The sequence below is a fragment of the Bufo bufo genome, chromosome 1 (assembly GCF_905171765.1).
Source record: "Bufo bufo chromosome 1, aBufBuf1.1, whole genome shotgun sequence".
Taxonomy (NCBI): domain Eukaryota; kingdom Metazoa; phylum Chordata; class Amphibia; order Anura; family Bufonidae; genus Bufo; species Bufo bufo.
In genome coordinates this window covers 288,770,240-288,791,324 of record NC_053389.1, presented here as the reverse complement: position 1 = coordinate 288,791,324, position 21,085 = coordinate 288,770,240, and the positions used below count along the sequence as shown (strand labels likewise).

The window sequence follows — 21,085 nt, the reverse complement described above, 5'->3', positions numbered from 1 at the left end:
GTACATAGGCCTGTACAAATTTGGCCCCAAAGTGATCGATGACCGACCTGATTTTGTACAGGCAGTCATAGGCAGGATCACCTTGGGGGGGACATGCTGCATTATCTGCATAATGCAGGCATTTCCGGATGGCCTCAAACCGGGAGCGTGTCATGGGCGTACTGTAAAGTGGGGTCTGGTAGAGGACGTCCCCACTCCAGTAATGCCTGACACTAGGTTTCTTGACTAGGCCCATGTGCAGCACGAGGCCCCAAAATGTCCTCATCTCGGCTGCACTGACCGGAGTCCAGCCACCAGGCCTTGCCAAAAAGAACCCCGGGTGTTGAGCAACAACTGTTGGGCGTACAGGTTTGTTTGCTCAACCATTAGATTTACAAAGTGGTCACTGAAAAAAAGACTAAAGTAGTCGTATTCAGTGAAGCCCACTGTGGAAATCTGGATTCCTGGTTGGCCTACAAAATCAGGAATCACGGGCTCAAAAAGCTCTGGGGTATACCATGCAAGTTCACCGGCAGGGGGCTCCGGTGGACTTATATTGTGGGCCGGAAAACTAGTACGAGCCCCAGAGCTGCTCGTACTAGGGTGGGCCACAGGGTCCCTAGCATGGCGGTCCCCTTGCTCCGCCGCCTTGGGGGCTCATCATCATCGCTAGATGATGAGGAGGACACGGATGACAAAAGGAAAGTGGGGTCATCCTCACTGGGACTTGGAATCGGAGGCAAGCTGGGCGTATGCCTCCTCGGCCGAGAACATCCGGTGGCCATAGGGGAGTGTGTGTGTGTGTGTGATAAACTTTATTTGGTGTGCGTGTGTGTGGGGGCACGGGTGTTCGCAAACTTACCCTAAACCTAACAGACAAAAAAAATAAAAATAACAAAAAATGAGAAAAAAATTAAAAAATATTCAAAATCGCTGATCAACTGTCCAAAGTTGATCAGTGGTGGGGTGTGCGATGCGCTAACAGTGGCCGGACGCTAAGAGTGCCGTCCACAGTCAGCGTACGCACAAAAATTTTTTAAAAAACTGCTTGCGCCCCCAAAAAAAGTTGGTGGTGGGGGGGGGGGGGGAAGCTGCAGCACCCCTGGGGGGTCTAGGGTCACACAGCTGTGCTGTGGACCCCAGACACCCGATTTAGGGTGATGCAATCAGAAAGTTTTTTTTTTTTCTTCCACTAACTTTCCCTGAATATCCCTGCCTAACCTAACCTTTCCCTAAATACCTGGGTGCACAGATGGGGGTGCTGGGGCATTCACACGTCCGTATGTGTTTTGCGCATCTGCAAAACACTGACAACGGCAATGTGTGTTCCGCATTTTGCAGACCTCACATCGCCGGCACTCTCATAGAAAATGCCTTTTCTTATCCGCAATTGCGGACAAGAATAGGACATGTTCTATTTTTTGCGGAATGGAAGTGAGAATCCGGAAGTGCGGATGTGGACAACACATTCCAGCCCCATTGAAAATTAATGGGTCCGCACCTGTTCCGCAAAATTGCGGAACGGATGCGTACCCATTTTGCGGACGTCTGAATGAACCCTATGTTTCCTCACCAAATCCACACCAACACTTTTTTTGTTGCAGATTTGATGCACTTTTGGCGCAGATCTCATCCTTGCATTGAGAAGGGTGAAATTGGCATAAAAGAGCTGCACAAAGAATTGTCATGTAGCAGAGTTCAAAATCTGCATGGCAGGTCAATTACTGCACAGATGAAAAAGCAGACTTGTACATGATATTTATGAAATCTTACACACTTTGCTGGTACTGTATTACCTTGCGTTTTTCCCGCATCCATTTATCTTCTCCCTTGTACCTGAAGTGTAGCTAAAAAGTGGCAACTTTTTAACTGTGACTTTTAAAAAAAATTGCTGCATCTCCCAGTTTTCACTCCGCCCTCGGCACTTTCCTTAAAGGGGTGTGGCCAGCAGCAGCTACAAATTTATGTTCATTTATGTCCAGTTATTTCTGTGCTCCTGTTCATAATTGTTAGAGATTCTCTAGGGACTGGTACAGGCAAATGTGGTGTCCATGTTCAAAAAGGGCTGCAGGTCCTCCACAGGTAATTATAGACCTTTAAGCTCAAAAGGGTTGTCTCACTTCAGCAAATAGCATTTATTATGTAGAGAAAGTTAATATAAGCCACTTACTAATGTATTGGGATTGTCCATATTGCTTCATTTTTCCATCACATGATACACTGCTCATTTCCATGTTTTCGACCACAGAGCAGTCCATCATTGGTGGGCACTTCCACTGTCCACCAGAGACGCTTTTTGCTATCGTGTGCAAGCATGACCACCACTGATAGATCGTAAGGGGGGTCATAACCCCTGGAAACGACTAGTTTATAATGTGATGGAAAAATGAATCAAGCCAGCAAAAGAGGCAATATGGGTAATCACAATACCTTAGTAAGTGGCTTGTATTTACTTTTTGTACATGATAAATGCCACTTGCTGAAGGGAGACAACCCATTTAACTTCTGTGATAGGACCATTGCTTGAAAGACTCTCTTTACATAGGGACTATTTACTGGAGTATGGGACTGTTAATGATATCATAAGTGATAACCAGCATGGGTTTACCAAGGACAAAAGTTGTCAGACTAGCCTAATTTGTTTTTATGAGGAGGTGAGTAGAAGCCTGTATAGAGGGGCGGGTGTGGATGTAGTGTTTTTGGTTTTTGCAAAGGCTTTTGATACTGTCCCTCATTCGGTCACACTCTCACCTTTCCACCACATTTTGTTTAGCCTGTCAACTAGTGTTGCCACACACAAGGTGCCACCCTAGACATTGGACCTCCAGTGCCTAGTGGCAAATACAGCTATGCATCATTAGACAGGTCTGTAAGCAGATACATTCAAGGAACCAAACAGTGGAAAATCATGAGGAATCCTAAATTAATGTATATGGGAAACTTTAGGGTTCATTAAAAAGTTTCTCCAATCCCTAGACAATTCTTTTAAACCATAAATGTATATTCCCAGTAACCTATTTGAATAAATGGCTTTTGTTCGCATAATACCAGACTGATTTGCTTAAAGGGGGTTTCCAGGATTAGAAAACATGGCTGCTTTCTTTCAGAAACTGCACCACAACCGTCATTTGGTTGTATCTGGTAATGCTGCTCTGCTTCCCTGAAGTAAATGGTGCTAAACTGCAATATCGCCCACAACCTGTGGACAGGTATGGTGCTGATTTGGAAGAAAACCACCATGTTGTGGAATACGCCTTTAATTAGATCTTAAAGATAATGCACATTTCAAATGATGTATTTTTATTTTAGAATAAAATAGGAAATTGCATAAAATAATCAACAGCTTTAAGCCAACTGAAAAATGTTCAGCAAGATTCTCCTATATTCTCTTCGAAAGTTCTTATTTAGAGCACCGTACACCACAGCATTGAGGCAACTATTGAAATAAGCCATGAAATAGCTTGCAACAAAAAGCCAGGGTGGAATTGACTCTCCTAGTTGTGGGTTCAAGCCCACCAAGAACCCGATGATATTTAGGGGTCCCCAGCATACAGCAAAGAGCACAAAAACTATGAACATAGTGAGAAAACTTTGCATGTTGTTCGGCCATGTCCGGATATGGACCTGTCTTGTTGGTTTCACCCGATGCCGACTGTTGAGAACTAGTATCCAGATCTGAAGATAGCAGAAGCTCACTACACTAATTGGTAAAAAGAAATGGAAAATCACAATGACAATAGTATACAATGGGCTGACTGACTGAGAAAATGTGCAGGAGAAGACTCTTGGGTCGTATTGCAAGGATCCAACAAAGAGGTTTGGTAAAATGGCTGCAAAAGCTAATGTCCAGACCAGTCCCACATACAACGTGGTGCTCGTGTTGGAAAACAGACGGGAGTAGCAGCTGTGGTGACAGATGTAGAAGTATCGATTGACAGCAATGCCTGTTATATTAAAGACTGAACTTATAACACTAAGTCCCATAAAAAATCCACTTAACAGGCAATGAGTGTGTCCCATTCTCCAGCCACGGTTGAAAATTGCAAGAAGAACCAACGGGTAAGGATAACATGCCACCAGTAGGTCTGCCACTGCAAGACTGACCAGAAAAGCATTTCCTGGAGGAGACAGAAGCAACATTGATATACACATATATATATATATGTATGTATGCGTGACTATTGTGAAACCAAATATAGAAGGTTACCAAATTATTAAAATTCTCTTCTAACTATTAGTGGTCCAGCATCATAACATCATAACTGGATGATGTGCATTTTCATCAGGAGTCATACCCTCTTCCACTTTGAAGATTCTGAAAATGTCACAGTCACACTCAATCACGGGGGGTGTCTTCACACCGTTGGTCCCTTGGGACATGCAGTGAAAGGAGGGGGGAACACTTCTGGAGCTCCTGCCTGATGGTAGATGCCTTTGATGTTAGGTGTTTGGATGGGTGCAAGGGAGGGCATGTATGGTGTAGGAGTCAGAAAACCAGTCCAGTGGTAGAAGAATAAAAAGCTTTTTTTACTGTAGTGCAAAATAGGAGTTGTAGTACATCCAATTATACCAAAACACAGTTACAACTGTACACAGTGCAATTCTCTCCCAGATAGCAATGTATGGATTATGCAATGCTGGGAGTTATGGCCCTCTTTCCTCTCTATCTTGCTAAATTCTCTCTCAGTAGAGTCCATGGCTGGCAACAGTACCTTGACAATAATGGCTGTAGTGTCCATGTCCACTGCGGGGATACAGGGTCATGAAGGCACATTTGGACACGACGTGTCCAAGTGTGAAGGGAGTCCCTCACAGTAGCAAAATCAGAATGACTGTAGTAGCAGGTTACCTTGCTAACTCCTATGCTTGGCCATGTAAATTCCAACTTCTCCTTTTCTCTCCTTCTCTTTCTGTAGATCTTGCAGTAACTTTCACTGTGATTTGTTAGTCTCTGGAACTTTCTGGGCCTGAGAAGGGGGAGCATAGGTCACTGCTTTCTTCCTCTCTGGACTCTCTCCTAAGACTGACTAACTGTGCTGGGGGGCAGATCTTGGATCCCCATCCAACCTTCTGCAAACGGCTGAACCAGGAGTTTTAACCTGGGTTGTGCCATCCATACACAGCTATGCTCAGTATAATACATAACAATACATTAACATTGCATAACATTAAATAACAAACCAGGTACTCCCTGCTCTGGGGTACTGCATCTGCGTGAGAGAGAAGGGGGCATGGCAATCGGCAATCAGTCTATGACAGAGGGAGGCATGGGGAACAGTCCAAGTGGGACCATGGGAAGCAGCCTATGGTAAGAGAGATGTGGAACCTTGGGATGTAGTCTGTGAGAGAGATGGGGCAAAGGAACAGTAGTGTGAGAGGGATGTCAATTCTAGTCTGAGCCTTCATGTTAACCAAGAAACTTCAGGGGTGAGTTACTCACTGGACACCAGGACAGCAACAATAAAGGGGTGTCCTGGTTATAAGACGTTATCCAATATCCATAGGATAGTAGATATAGTTATGGGGTTCTGACCACTTGGACCCCCACCAATCACTAAAATGGGAGCTCTGTACCCCAAAATAAATGGAGCAGTAGGTCCTCTGGCAATCACATAGAGAATGAACGGAGTGGCATGGCGCATGCTTTTTCTGCTGGCTTACGCATTTCATGGTACAGAGCACCCATTCTTGTGATCTGTGGGGGTCCCAGTGGTCAGACCACCAAGTTCTATTTTTTTTTATTTATGATTCCATAATTTTTTTCCTCTGCTTGAACTGGGAAAGATATGCCATTAATTAAAACAATTTACTTTCATTTGTTTGAGATATGTTCCACAAAACCAAAATGTTCAACTAGTAATCATTTTGATATGTGTAATTGCTACTAAGATAGATGGATGGATGGATAAATAGATATTATATAATAAGTATTGGACTACAGTACAATGGCTGGACTACAGTACCCTGAAATTAGGGTTACTCACTTTAGAAAAAAGACGACTGAGGGGAGATCTAATTAATATGTATAAATATATCAGGGGTCAGTACAGAGATCTATCCCATCAGCTATTTATCCCCAGGACTGTGACTGACGAGGGGACATCATCTGCGTCTGGGGGAAAGATGGTTTATACACAAACATAGAAAGGGATTCTTTACGGTAAGAGCAGTAAGACTATGGAACTCTCTGTCTGCGGAGGTGGTAATGGTGAGTACAATAAAGGAATTCAAGAGGGGCCTGGATGTATTTCTGGAGTGTAATACTATTACAGGATATAGCTACTAGAGAGGGGTCGTTGATCCAGGGAGTTATTCTGATTGCCTGATTGGAGTCAGGAAGGAATTGTTTTCCCCTTAAGTGTTTTTTTTTTTTTTTGCCTTCCTCTGGATCAACTTGCAGGATAACAGGCTGAACTGGATGGACAAATGTCTTTTTTTTTGGCCTTATAAACTATGTTACTATGGATGGATAGATAGATATTATATTATAGGTATTCGATATATCAAAATATAGATTATATAGTGTGCAGTCAGTGAGGGATTGCCCCCGTCTCCTAGTTTTTTTCATTATGCTGCTGCTTTTTCTGTGGTAGATAGATAGGTAGATAGACAGAGAGAAGAGAAAATAGCAGTACTCCTAATCAAATGCCAGGTGCAATTGCTCTGTAGATCCTGGACCCAGATTTGCAATGTAAAAAGATATGAAAGAAAAGGCAGGACTTCGAATTTCAGTGAAGAAAGAATGGGCCAGACCTGGGCTGAAAGCCTGGGGGGAGGCCTGTATCACTGGGTTTGGAGGGAGTGGGGGGAAACTGGTAGGCATGGGTTAAGGGTGGCACTGGGAGGAGAGTAGCTGGTAGAAGGGGTGAAGATGATTAAAAAGGGGACTGAAGGCAGGAAAGGGGCCATTTTGTGTGGGCACAGTAACGGGAACAGTACCACCCACCCTAGTGTATGACTGCCTTCATAGTTGGGGGGAAGGGGTTTGTTGGTACAGTTGGGGGCCAGATAGGTGGTTGCTGTTGGTTGGCCGAGTCATTCTTTTGTCATGGTGGCCTTGGCGGTTGGGGGGTCCTTGGAGTTGGTGGAATAGTGGCTCTGGAGTGGTGGGAAGGGAGCCAAGAGGGCTCTGGACGACTCAGGCATTGGAATCGGAGGGATGAGGTGGCGAGAATCTGCCCAGGTTGTAGCCAATGTTTGCACAGTTCTGCTTCTGAGCTGGCAGCTATTCGGCTAGAGGTAATTTAGTTGAGGGGCGGGGCAGATTTCCACCAGGTTTTGGGGCTCCAAGGACCCTCCCCATTAGGAATGTTGTTGGTCTTGGAGGGGCCTTATGGGAAAAAGGCCTTTGGGGTGTTATTTGTTATTTATGGTATTTACAGTTTGCTGTTTTTGTTAATAAAATGGCTGCTGTGGCCAACTAAATCCTCCTTTGGCTGACGTGTCTTTCCTGGGGATAAGGGAAGTTGGGGGTGGTGGTAGCTAGGAGGGAGAGAGCAATTAGACAATACCCTAGTCAAGTGGATTTCTTTGTTCACACAATTCTGGGCGTATTAGGTGAGTAAAATATCCACTTTCTTCACTATCTTTAGATAGATAGAAATCTAAGAAAGCAAAACTTCAAATATGGAGACTGGTTGCCATTGACCAATGCCCAGATACAAAGGCCCAGCTGAATACATGAAAGAGCAGCACTCCCAACATTGCTGCAATCTTTTTTCATATAGATAGATAATAAATATATATTGGATAGATAATTAGATAGATACCGATACATAGATATGAGAAAAATCTATAGATAGATATTAGATAGATAGACATTAGACATGAGATAGATAATAGATAAATATTATATGGATATGAGATAGATAGATAGATAGATAGATAGATAGATAGATATTGGATATGAGATAGATAGATAGCTAGATAGAGGAAATGAAATTACCTGAAATTTTCATTTTCTATAGTCTAACAGTCACAAATGGGTTAATGCCCCCTAGGTACAACTAGACAGACAGGTTAATAAGCAGTAATGATCAATCAGTCAATCAATCAATCACCATGGCCCCTATAAATCTGAGCAGGAGGAACGCGCCAGTGTATTTTTATAAAGCAATATTGAATTTTTAAATAAACTAGAATGATGGGCGAGCACACTACATTTGTATCATCCAATGCATAAAATTTAATTAAATCCAATAGATAAACACGTGATACAGATAAAATTAGTCACACAATGAAATAAAATACAGTAAAATATCTAAAAACAATAGGCTTGGATTAGTTGCACTTCAATAAATGCAACTAATCCAAGCCTATTGTTTTTAGATTTTTTAGATAAGTGCAACTAATCCAAGCCTATTGTTTTTAGATATTTTACTGTATTTTATTTCATTGTGTGACTAATTTTATCTGTATCACGTGTTTATCTATTGGATTTAATTAAATTTTATGCATTGGATGATACAAATGTAGTGTGCTCGCCCATCATTCTAGTTTATTCACAATACCTTTTGAGGGTGGGTGTCCCTCACATTTGGGCTAGCAGCACCTGTTCCACATTTCCGCCTTGAGTGAGCCACCATCCCATTGTCTGTATATAATATTGAATTTTTATTAAAGAGAGGTAAAGTTGTGCAGCCTATGGACTACAGGAAATGAAAATTTCAGGTAAATAAATTCATTTTCCTGGATGTCTTATGGCAGCACAGTCACAAATGGTACCTACAAACCAGTGTTCAAGTGGGTGGACAGAAGTTTGCATTTAAATATTCTATTGTAAATCGAGGCATATACTATGCCATTCCTCCTGCCCTGACCTTGTGGATCCTAGAATTCTGAGATAAGGTCCCTTGTATGACAAATCCAGTAGTTCACTAATATGCCTTGCAAATGTGAGGACAACTATCGAAAAGATCTTGAAAATGATGACCCTATGCAAAGAATCTTCTAAGGCCGGGTTCACATCACCAGTTCGTTTTTCATTCTTCTGATCCTTCAGAAGAAAAGAAAACAGCAAAAAAAACAAAAAAAAAAAACTGGATCCTGTTTTTTAAGCATTTGCATCCGTTTTAGCCATTCCTATTTGAGATCTGTCATTTTAAACAGAAAAAAATAGGACTGTGTATGTGTAGTACTTTTTTTCATCTAAAATAAAGAATCTCAGACAGAAAAGGCTAAAGCAAATACAAAATGTGCACAACTAAGCATAACGGATGCTTAAAATACAGGAGCCTTTAAGAACTTTAACCCAGCATTTCATTGCCCTGCACCTTCTTGCGGTTGTCTATAGTTTCAGCTGCACTGACTAAACATCATTTTAAAACATTAGGCTGGGTTCAGATGACCGTTTTATTTTCCGTTCTTCTGATCCTTTGTAATGTTGTTTTCGTTCTTCTGACAGATCAGAAGAACGGAAAATGAAACAGTCATCTGAACCCAGCCTAATGTTTTAAAATGTTTAGTCAGTGCAGCTGACACTATAGACAACCGCAAGAAGGTGCAGGGCAATGAAATGCTGGGTTAAAGTTCTTTAAGGCTCTGACAGAAAACCCTGACAAGATGGTGGTTAGAAACCTTGCTTTGCAACTATGCCTTGATGGTGGTGAATTGCATTGGGTTTTTTAATACATTCCACAAAAATTTTAACGGTCTTCAGGAAACTAGCATAGCATTAACAATCTCAGTGGAAATCCTAGGTATAACAGGCTGTCCTTGCCAGCTTCCACACCCTGAGACACCTCCGCCTATCAAACTCCAGAGAGAAGATTGTAGAGTTTATACCCCACTCCTCTGGATATAGCTCTCTACAGTCTGTTTCTTGATATAAACCGTTTAGTAAATTAGCTTGACTGAACAAGCATTTGGTGGTTGCGAAGGTAAGGTTGAAAGTGAGCTAAGGCCAGTCTGACTGCCCTGAGATCTTTCGGGTTGGATGACAATCCCATCTTCTTGTGCCACATGTTCTGCAGTTAGAACCTGTCTACATGTGCACCCAAGTTGCAGGAGTCATCCATAGTCAGGGCTAGCGTTGGGGGGAGTGGAAAACTGAGCAATTGCCCAGGGCCCCAATCCTCTAAGGGGCCCCCTGCTTCAGTCCTGCCCAGCAGATGCAGTCTGGACACCAGAGTGTGGAATTTCCCAGCTTAGGAGTCCCTGCTCTGACTCCATATATGCATATGTCCATATATGGAGTCAGTGTTATGAACATGAAAGGGGTATTCCCAAGCATTGTTATTATGCTTAGGGATACCCTGTGTATATAAATAGAGTGTGTATATAGTGCTTAATGCTATGTCAATGGTGAAAAACCTTATAGAAGTTTCTCTTGTATAATACAAGAGAAACTTCTATGCTGTTTTTATCAGAAGAGAAATCGTCTATGATGTTTTTCAGCATTGACATAGCATTGAGCACTATAGCCCAGTGGTTAAGGTTTTTGCCCTTAATGTAGAAGGTTGTGAGTTCAAATCCATACAGAAATTTTTTAAAAATAGAGGCTAAATAAAACTTCAATACACAGGGTGTGGGAACACTACACAGTGAGAAAAACTTGATTTTATTGAGGGGAAAAAATGGAGCAACGCGTAAAATATGTTCAAATAACACCCGTATTAGCCTACACCAACCATTTTAACTTGTGTAACCAGTATTTTTAAATTGTTTGGGTGGGGATTCAAACTCACAACCTTCTACATTACAGGTAAAAACCTTAACCACTGGGCTATAGAGCTCAATGCTTAGTTACTGCTGAAAAACCTCATAGAAGTTTCTTTTGTATAATACAAGAGAAACTTCTATGAGGTTTTTCAGCAAAAACATAGCATTGAGCTCTACAGCCCAGTGGTTAAGGTTTTTGCCCTTAATGTAGAAGGTTGTGAGTTTGAATCCCCACAGAAAAAAAAAATTGAGGCTAAATGAAACTTAAATACACAAGATGTCCGCAACAGTGAAAAGTTTGATTTTATTGAGAAAAAAAAAATGGAGCAAAACATAAAATATTATCAAATAACACCCGTATTAACCCACATCAACCTTTTTAACTTGTGTAACCAGTATTTTTTGTTGGGAAAGGTGGCAACCCTAACAGCCCCCCCTCAGGACCTCTATAGGCCCGCTCACTACAGCAAGCTAAGCCTCATTGGGACTCACTTCATAAATATTTTTTTTTCTTTTCATCTGGATATTCTGACTGTCAGAACTTTTTTATAGTTATGTCCACGAAGATGTGTGGGGGTTCATTTTTTGTAGGACGATCTGTCGTTTTTGACACCATTTGGGTTGTGTATGACTTGATCACTTTTTATTCAATTTTATTGGGAGATAAAGTGATGAAAAAGCTCGAAACAGCCTTTTACATTTTTTCTGTTACGCCATTCACCATATGGGCTAACTTTTTTTTAAAATATTTTAATAGTATGGGCGCTTTCACATGCGGAGATGCCCCTAATTCTATTTTTTTGGTTTCTTTTTATTTTGGGGAATGGGGGTGATTTTACATTTTTATGTCTTTTTATATTTTCAAAACTTTTTTAAATTTTTTTTTTCTTTTTGTTAAGTCCCCCAAGTGGACCACAACTTACAATCATCAGATGTAAATTGCTCCATTATTCTGTACAGAAATCACTTTATCACATTTCAGTGCTGCCATCTAGTGGCCTGAACTGGATTATACTAACAAAGAGCCTCGAAGCCTAGTACAGGCTGCGACTCATTTTTAGAACAGGGTGCTTTCCCTGATATCCTCTGGGGGAAAGCGCGCCTAAAGAGGAATCCCGCGCTTCCGGTTTTTAACACTCTCAGATGCCGTGAGTAAGGGAAACTCATTGTTGTGAGGGGAGGGGGCATGTGGCATATTCTGGGGCTATGAGGGTGAAAATCTGTGAGGGAGCACTGGAATCGACAGAATGTAACTGTGTTGCTAGTACATTATTACAAGATTTGGGGCCCCACTTTAGATTTTTCCCAGGGCCATATTTTGTCTAAAACCCGGACCTGTCCATAGTGAAAACTTTCCTTAGGCTGGGGAATTAAAAATATGCCATGCAGTGGGTGCTGGGGTTTTAGCCACAAATTCAGTTCTTGGCGAGTTGATGGATACATCCAAAAATCCCCATCTGTAGGCTCTTGTGAAATCTGTTCTAAGGAGAGTGTATATTGTCTATGAGATATGGACCATAGTATTACCTGTATGATGAAGATAGATCCAGCAGTTTTAGGTCATAGCAAAAGGACACTTTGGGTTGAGGAAAGAGGTGACTCGTCCACTTAATGATTGCATCGTTTTAGAGTTTAAAAATCGATGGCTGAAGTTATTCACAAAAGTCTCGCCGGAGCGCACACATTTTAATGCTGTATGGAAACGAGTCTCTGTACAGCAATAAAATTAAGTTTGGAGCGAATCGACTTCAGATCTAGGATCCAAAGCTCAATGTGCTTAACACTAGTTGTGACCCCTAGTAAATGATCCAGAGGCATTGATTTTGTAACAGCTGCATGGTTGTATACAGATCCATCAGAAGCTGTTTGGATGCCTTTACCCACCAGTCCTCAAAGTATGAGATGTCAGTCACACCTTACATCCTGAGGGACCCTGTTAAAATTACTGTGATACTGGTAAAAACTCTGGGAGCAGATGATGGGCAGGAAAGTGAATTATAGCAAAATAATGTCCAAGTTTGTATATACTGTGATTCTGAGAAATTTCTTGTGGTGGGGTAACATGGGGATGCACAGGTAGATACAGTCAGGTCCATATATATTGGGACATCGACACAATTCTAACATTCTAACAAACAAACAAGATGTTCTTTAACTGCAGACTGTCAGCTTGAATTTGAGGGTATTTACATCCAAATCAGGTGAACGGTGAAGGAATTACAACAGTTTGCATATGTGCCTCCCACTTGTTAAGGGACCAAAAGTAATGGGACAATTGGCTTCACAGCTGTTCCATGGCCGGGTGTGTGTTATTCCCTCATTATCCCAATTACCATGAGCAGATAAAATGTCCAGAGTTCATTTCAAGTGTGCTATTTGCATTTGGAATCTGTTGCTGTCAACTCTCAAGATGAGATCCAAAGAGCTGTCACTATCAGTGAAGCAAGCCATCATTAGGCTGAAAAAACAAAACAAACCCATCAGAGAGATAGCAAAAACATTAGGCGTGGCCAAAACAACTGTTTGGAACATTCTTAAAAAGAAGGAACGCACCGGTGAGGTCAGCAACACCAAAAGACCCGGAAGACCACGGAAAACAGCTGTGGTGGATGACCAAAGAATTCTTTCCCTGGTGAAGAAAACACCCTTCACAACAGTTGGCCAGATCAAGAACACTCTCCAGGAGGTAGGTGTATGTGTGTCAAAGTCAACAATCAAGAGAAGACTTCACCAGAGTGAATACAGAGGGTTCACCACAAGATGTAAACCATTGGTGAGCCTCAAAAACAGGAAGGCCAGATTAGAGTTTGCCAAACTACATCTAAAAAAGCCTTCACAGTTCTGGAACAACATCCTATGGACAGATGAGATGAAGATCAACTTGTACCAGAGTGATGGGAAGAGAAGAGTATGTAGAAGGAAAGGAACTGCTCATGATCCTAAGCATACCACCTCATCAGTGAAGCATGGTGGTGGTAGTGTCATGGCGTGGGCATGTATGGCTGCCAATGGAACTGGTTGTCTTGTATTTATTGATGATATGACTGCTGACAAAAGCAGCAGGATGAATTCTGAAGTGTTTCGGGCAATATTATCTGCTCATATTCAGCCAAATGCCACAGAACTCATTGGATGGCGTTTCACAGTGCAGATGGACAATGACCCAAAGCATACTGCAAAAGAAACCAAAGAGTTTTTTAAGGGAAATAAGTGGAATGTTATGCAATGGCCAGGTCAATCACCTGACCTGAATCCGATTGAGCATGCATTTCACTTGCTGAAGACAAAACTGAAGGGAAAATGCCCCAAGAACAAGCAGGAACTGAAGACAGTTGCAGTAGAGGCCTGGCAGAGCATCACCAGGGATGAAACCCAGCGTCTGGTGATGTCTATGCATTCCAGACTTCAGGCTGTAATTAATTGACTACAAAGGATTTGCAACCAAGTATTAAAAATTTAAAGTTTGATTTATGATTATTATTATGTTCCAATACTTTTGGTCCCTTAACAAGTGGGAGGCACATATGCAAACTGTTGTAATTCCTACACCGTTCATCTGATTTGGATATAAATACTCTCAAATTAAAGCTGACAGTCTGCAGTTAAAGCACATCTTGTTCGCTTCATTTCAAATCCATTGTGGTGGTGTATAGAGCCAAACATTTTAGAATTGTGTTGATGTCCCAATATTAATGGACCTGACTGTATCTCTGAGATGTATTGTCGTCAGGATATTGTCCTTCTCCAATAACCGCCTGACTGATTTAGAATTTCTTCTTAATCAGGATTTTTTTCCCTTTCTAATACCTAATTTTACAAAACTACTTGAAGGAGAAGAACAACACCTGGATTGTTTGCTTTCAGTACAAAGGCATTTGGAAGGAATCTTCTGTTAAACTAAGGTGGATAGATTTTTCTTATTCTTGAGGAGACCCAAGTGTCTGATGGGGTTGGATCATACAGAAAATATATATTTTTCTTTTTAGCCTGTCCCATATTACTGGTGTCATACCCATATGCCTAGTGTCAAAAGATCTGACATTTTCTGGCTGGGTCTCAACTTGAGGATCTTCTTTTTATCCCTAAAAGGATCTAATAGGGTGCACTTCTTAGTGTCTGCGAACTTGACTCCTTTGACATTGTTCAGAGACTTTTCTCTACTTTAGAACCAAACAATAAACCTGGTTGAAACAACAGATTGCAGAAATAGTTCTTGGATTTCCAAAACGTCTTCCTGGAGTTTTTATTTTAAATACCTAGAGCAGAGAGTCAACAGAATCGGGGATTTCCAAACAGTCTCCCAAGCTGCTACTTGCCAGGCATTAAGCTGTATAAGGGTACTTTCACACTAGCGTTATTCTTTTCCGGTATTGAGTTCCGTCCTAGGGGCTCAATACCGGAAAAAAACTGATCAGTTTTATCCTAATGCATTCTTCATGGAGAGCAATCCGTTCAGTATGCATCAGGACGTCTTCAGTTCAGTCACTCTTACGGTATTTTGCCGGAGAAAATACTGCAGCATGCTGCGATATTTTCTCCGTCCAAAATTCCGGAACACTTGACGGAACGCCGGATCCAGCATTATTTTCCATTGACATGCATTAATGCCAGATCCAGCACCAAGTGTTCCGGCAAAATGGATCCGGTTTTCCGCTCTGCACATGCGCAGACCTTTAAAAATGCAAATAAAAAAAATACCGGATCCATTTTTCCAGATGACACCGGAGAGACGGATCCGGTGTTTCAATGCATTTGTGAGACAGATCCACATCCGGATCCGTCTACAAATGCTATCCGTTTGCACACGGATTTCCAGGTCCGGCAGGCAGTTCCTGCGACTGAACTGCCTGCCGGATCTTCACAATGAAAGTGTGAAAGCAGCCTAACAGCTGCAATCTCACAAGTGCAGGCACATTTAGCTTCACCATGAGAGACAGACATCTAATAAGAAAACATACACAGCATGAAAACTCTGAAGGCGATCACATAGTCAGAGCAGAGACATCTCCTAGGGAAGCGCAGCCCAGCCATAGAATGCCATGTACTATGGTAGGTGCACATTGTCTGCCTTCAGGGCCGACGCCACCAGTAAGGCGACTTAGGCAGTCGCCTAGGGTGCCATTTAGCAGGGGGCGCCCGTTGCGGTGTAAAAAAAATAAAAAATAATAAGTTGGTTATATAAGTTCGGCCGGCCGCCGGCGCCCCTCATGCTGCGCCTCCTGAGTGGCTGAGCGCTTGCCGCTCTAAAGAATCTCCGGCCGCCGGCTCAGTGCTGCGCAGCCTGCCTGCGCCCGCTGTCATGCTGTGTCTGCTCTAATATAGCGTGGCCGAGCTCTGATCGGTCCGCGGTACAGGAGCTTTTGTTTCCTGTACCCGGCCGGACTGACAGGAAGTGCTCACTTAGTGAGCACTTCCTTTCAGTCCGGCCGGGTACAGGAAACAAATGCTCCTGTACCGCGGACCGAACAGAGCTCGGCCATGCTACACTAGAGATGACGGGGGGCTGGAATGAGAGTGACAAGGGAGGGGGGGGCTGGAATGAGAGTGACAAGGGAGGGGGGGCTGGAATGAGAGTGACAAGGGAGGGGGGGTGGAATGAGAGTGACAAGGGAGGGGGGGGGGCTGGAATGAGAGTGACAAGGGAGGGGGGGCTGGAATGAGAGTGACAAGGGAGGGGGGTAAAAGGAGAGTGACAAGGGAGGGGGGTAAAAGGAGAGTGACAAGGGAGGGGGGTAAAATGAGAGTGACAAGGAGGGGGGGGGTAAAATGAGAGTGACAAGGGAGGGGTGGTAAAATGAGAGTGACAAGGGAGGGGGAGGTAGAATGAGAGTGACAAGGGAGTGGGGCTGAAATGAGAGTGACAAGGGAGGGGGGGCTGGAATGAGAGTGACAAGGGAGGGGGAGGTAGAATGAGAGTGACAAGGGAGGGGGGGCTGGAATGAGAGTGACAAGGGAGGGGGGGCTGGAATGAGAGTGACAAGGGAGGGGGAGGTAGAATGAGAGTGACAAGGGAGGGGGGGATAGAATGAGAGTGACAAGGGGGGGGGGTGGAATGAGAGTGACAAGGGAGGGGGAGGTAGAATGAGAGTGACAAGGGAGTGGGGAGGTAAAATGAGAGTGACAAGGGAGTAGGGAGGTAAAATGAGAGTGACAAGGGGGGGGGGGGGGAATGATGGAATGAGAGTGACAAGGGGGGGGGGGCTGGAATGAGAGTGACAAGGGGGGGGCTGGAATGAGAGGGACAAGGGAGGGGGGGCTGGAATGAGAGTGACAAGGGAGGGGGGGCTGGAATGAGAGTGACAAGGGAGGGGGGGGAATGAGAGTGACAAGGGAGGGAGGGGGGGGGAATGAGAGTGACAAGGGAGGGAGGGGGGGGGAATGAGAGTGACAAGGGAGGGAGGGGGGGGGGAATGAGAGTGACAAGGGAGGGGGAGGTAGAATGAGAGTGACAAGGGAGTGGGGAGGTAGAATGAGAGTGACAAGGGGGGGGGGCTGGAATGAGAGTGACAAGGGAGGGGGGTAGAATGAGAGTGACAAGGGAGTGGGGAGGTAGAATGAGAGTGACAAGGGGGGGGGCTGGAATGAGAGTGACAAGGGAGGGGGGTAGAATGAGAGTGACAAGGGAGGGGGGGTAGAATGAGAGTGACAAGGGAGGGAGGAGGGAGGGGGGGGAGAGAGTGACAAGGGAGTCCCCAGAGCCAGACTGCAGCCAGAGACCAGATCATCTTATTTTCCTGGTGGTAAGTAGACAATGCAATATGTTTATTATGTAATTGTTTAGTTATTAATACTACATTGGAAACTAATTTACCTCACATTTAGGGTCCATTCACACATCCATGTATGTTTTGCGGATCCACAAAACACGGACAGCGGCAATGTGCGTTCCGCATTTTGCGGGCACTAAGAGAATATGCCTATTCTTGTCCGCTATTGCGGACAAGAATAGGACATGTTCTATTTTTTTCAGGATCGGAATTGCGGAATTACATAGAAATGTATGGGTCCGCAATTCCGTTCCGCAAAAAGAGACAGCTACAAGAAGCTGGATTAACCCTAAGGGAAACAGCAGTTCTTTTAATTTAAAAGCTGAGAAAGGGGTGGAACATATGTGATGTCATGATATGGGCAGATCATCTGATAGGGGGGAAGGGCGGCAATTTTTATCTTGCCTAGGGCGGCAAAAATCCTTGCACCAGCCCTGTCTGCCTTACTTACCTGGGTAAGTAGAGGGTGTAATCCGACAGTTGGGTGCAGCATAGCACAGAACTAACAGTAATCTCACATGATATAATGCATACCACCAGGTAACATACGGCAGAGTGAACATAGCTATGATAAATACACTGACATGGTTTTGTCTTACTCCTATAAGTAGAGGGCATAGTTTGCTGGCTGAGTACGCCATCGGTTCATACAGAACCAGAAGTCACAACCCATTCAATCTAGCATCACGCTGCGTAATTCCAGGAATGCACTATATCATCGGCTCAGCTGTACCTAACAGTACATGCTTCAGGAAAGTCACATAGACCCACATAGGCTTCAGTGTAGCACCGCACCTAACTCGCAGAGCAAGGAGGCGGTACACAGACAGGGAGAGCGCTGGAGAAGTGTAAAAGGAGTAGATAATGTGCTGCAAGAGGCGCAATGTATTAAAATTCAAGGGAAGCGCCATCTACTGCACCTTCGAGCTGAGAGATCGAGACCACTCCCTGTATACAGTTCGGTAAGGTGGCAGGATCCTGGGATTTCTTTATATTGGAAGATCTGGTCTCTGTCATGACCTAGAGAGAAATAAAATACACTGGCTTCTTCCTCCTGCTCAGCTTAGATTAGTTAATTGATTGATCATTACTGCTTATTAACCCGTTTCTGTCTAGTTGTACCTATGGAGCTGTAACCGATTTGTGACTGTGCTACCATAGGAAGTCCAGGAAAGATATATAATTTTAAAGAGAGATAGATATATAGACAGATATATATTAGATAGATAATAGATATTAGATGAGATAGATAATATATAGATATTACATGGATATGAGATATTGTATATGAGATAGATACATAGACAGAAATTAGATAGATGAATAGTTAGATGTCAAACAGATAAAAGCACAGAAATGACATGAATTTCTGCTTTACTAGGCAGCGAAGGTCAGAACACTTAGGGTAATCTTTAAGTCAAACATTGCACTTGAGAAAATCCCATTCTTTGAAGCTTACCAGTGACAGTAGTGAAATGTGACTGGCTGAGTTCTCTGCGAGTCTGCTTCTTCAATATGACTGGTGCATAATCGATGACATAGATTTCTGCCGCTAATATGTCATAATCTCATAGTGTCCGGGTGTCATTCTGATTTAGGAAGTCACATGTCATGCGTCTGGCATCTCTCTTGTCAGTACTAACATGATGTGGTAGAACATTGCAGCTTTATAGAACGTTATTACATCTGTTGGCTGCCCAAAATAGACTAGACTGGAAATCTGGCAGGCGTTTTGGGAGGAATTGGAGCAGACTAGTATCTAGAAGTTCTCTAGCATAAAAAAAAAAGGAGTCTGATTTTTTCCAGAAAAAGTGTCAATGGCTTGTGTCTGAGATTACATCTTATCACCATTCAAATAAGAGAAACTGACATGCAATACCCAACACTCTATGAACAAAAGTAGCACAATTTTGTGCGGCTTTGAATTTTTCAAATCCCAGTCAATTCCTTAAAAGAGGTATCCCAGCCATAAACCTGCATCACCTATTTATTAAATGTTATATTGTGGGGTTATCATTGCTGGACCGCAGTCCTCCATCCCCGCCAACCCCATCGCTGCAGTGAGGAGGTGTTTGAGTTGAGCAGTGGCTGAACATGCACACCACCTCTCCATTCAAACTCTATTGGAGTTAAGGAAACAGCTGACCACTCCACTCCATTCATACTCCTTACAGATTTATTGCGATTAGAGCAAGCTATGGTTTGGGGGATCCCAGCGGTAATAGGGAGGTCGCTGGTAGTTGATAAATGTTTCTGGTTGGGATTCACCGTAAAATTACTCCAAGGATATGGTACCTGTAATTCATGTGTCCATATATGGCCCTATGAAAATCCCATCCTGTTACCTATGAATTCCAGTCTAGTATATTAGAAATGAATAAAACATATTAAAAAACTTCATAAGAAGGAAGAAAATTAATAATTTTGAAGCAATTTGGGATAAATTCAAAAAATTAACCTGCGTTAGACAAAAAAAATGAGCAAATTCTGATATCTTAGCTTTCTAGTTTTCCGAGATCAAAGCTGTGTGCAGAAGGTTACATTCAAGTGGACAACTTCTTTCAATGACTGATTCATTCAACACGTAACATGAAATGGATGAGAATGTCTAAAACTGAAAATGATTTTTAATAAATAATGTGCACCTGCTTTACGAAGTTTCTTGTTCCTGAAGACAGATGAGATGACCAGAAGGTTCCCAAAAATGTCACCACTGATGGTTACAATGAGGATTGTAGTGAGCATGCTGACCACCCAGTTGGGATATTCTCCTTCCTCCTCTTCTGGGTCCCCGGCTGAGTGCTGGCTCTGAGTAGGGGCCACCTGTTCCATTCCCCTGACAGCAGTGCATGCTTTGTCTCCTACCTACAGTCAAGACATCTTGTAGCTGGTACCTTCTTTACTTCAGTGTGTCGACAGAAGAAATACAAGTGAAACTCATCTGTCTCCACTTCCTTACATCACAGTATGGGTGGGATTTATCAGTTTCTCCATTCAGCTCTTCATGGTCCAGAGGAACAACTCTCCCTTCAGTGTGAGAGCTGTGATTATATGAATGCATCTATAGATTCTCAGCTGTCATAATCCGCTGCTTACTATTATTGCTGTTACTCTGTCAGATCAAGGGTGGACAGTAAACCCCCTTCAAGTCATCTTTTTCATCTACAACCATGCATTAAGGATATAAGAGCCAGCGCTGATCCTTAAATTGAAATCTTCTAAATTGTGTATTTCTGTGCAGGCATTAAAAGGACCAGCAGAATGATTTCAACTGCTCTTCAGTCTTCCAGTTGTCACCGTTCTCCTGTGTTCTCTTGATAATTGAGCAGATAGGTCAATGCGTTTCTCCACAGGCAGAGGAGAATTGGTTTGTATGTGCTTTATAAATAAGACTGCATAAAAAATAAGAACAAATATGACTAGAAACAAGTGGCATACCTCCAATAGAGGCAGACCATACAGCTTCTATGGGGCCCCTGGGGAAAAGGGGCGTGCAGTGAACCAAAGGCCCCATCCCCTAATTACACTTTTTACTGTCCAGCTCCAGTATACTATTCCTATCATCAGCGAAGAAAGATAAAGGACCTGTGATGATGTCATCACAGGTCCTGTATATCTAGTAAAGGAACTAGCGATGAGCGAGGTTATGAAAAATTGGATTCGGCTGATTCGCCGAATTT

The 21,085-nt window shown here is 43.0% G+C and overlaps 1 protein-coding gene across 1 annotated transcript; it reads right to left on the bottom strand.

Moving 5' to 3' along the window:
* Window positions 1–3,324: 3,324 nt before the first annotated feature.
* On the bottom strand, window positions 3,325–20,237 carry LOC121008038 (melatonin receptor type 1A-like). The gene is made up of 2 exons (XM_040440317.1): window positions 20,051–20,237; window positions 3,325–4,097 (listed from the first exon to the last, which is right to left on the bottom strand). The coding sequence occupies exons 1-2, from the start codon at window positions 20,235–20,237 to the stop codon at window positions 3,325–3,327; spliced, it is 960 nt and encodes a 319-aa protein (XP_040296251.1).
* Window positions 20,238–21,085: the final 848 nt, after the last annotated feature.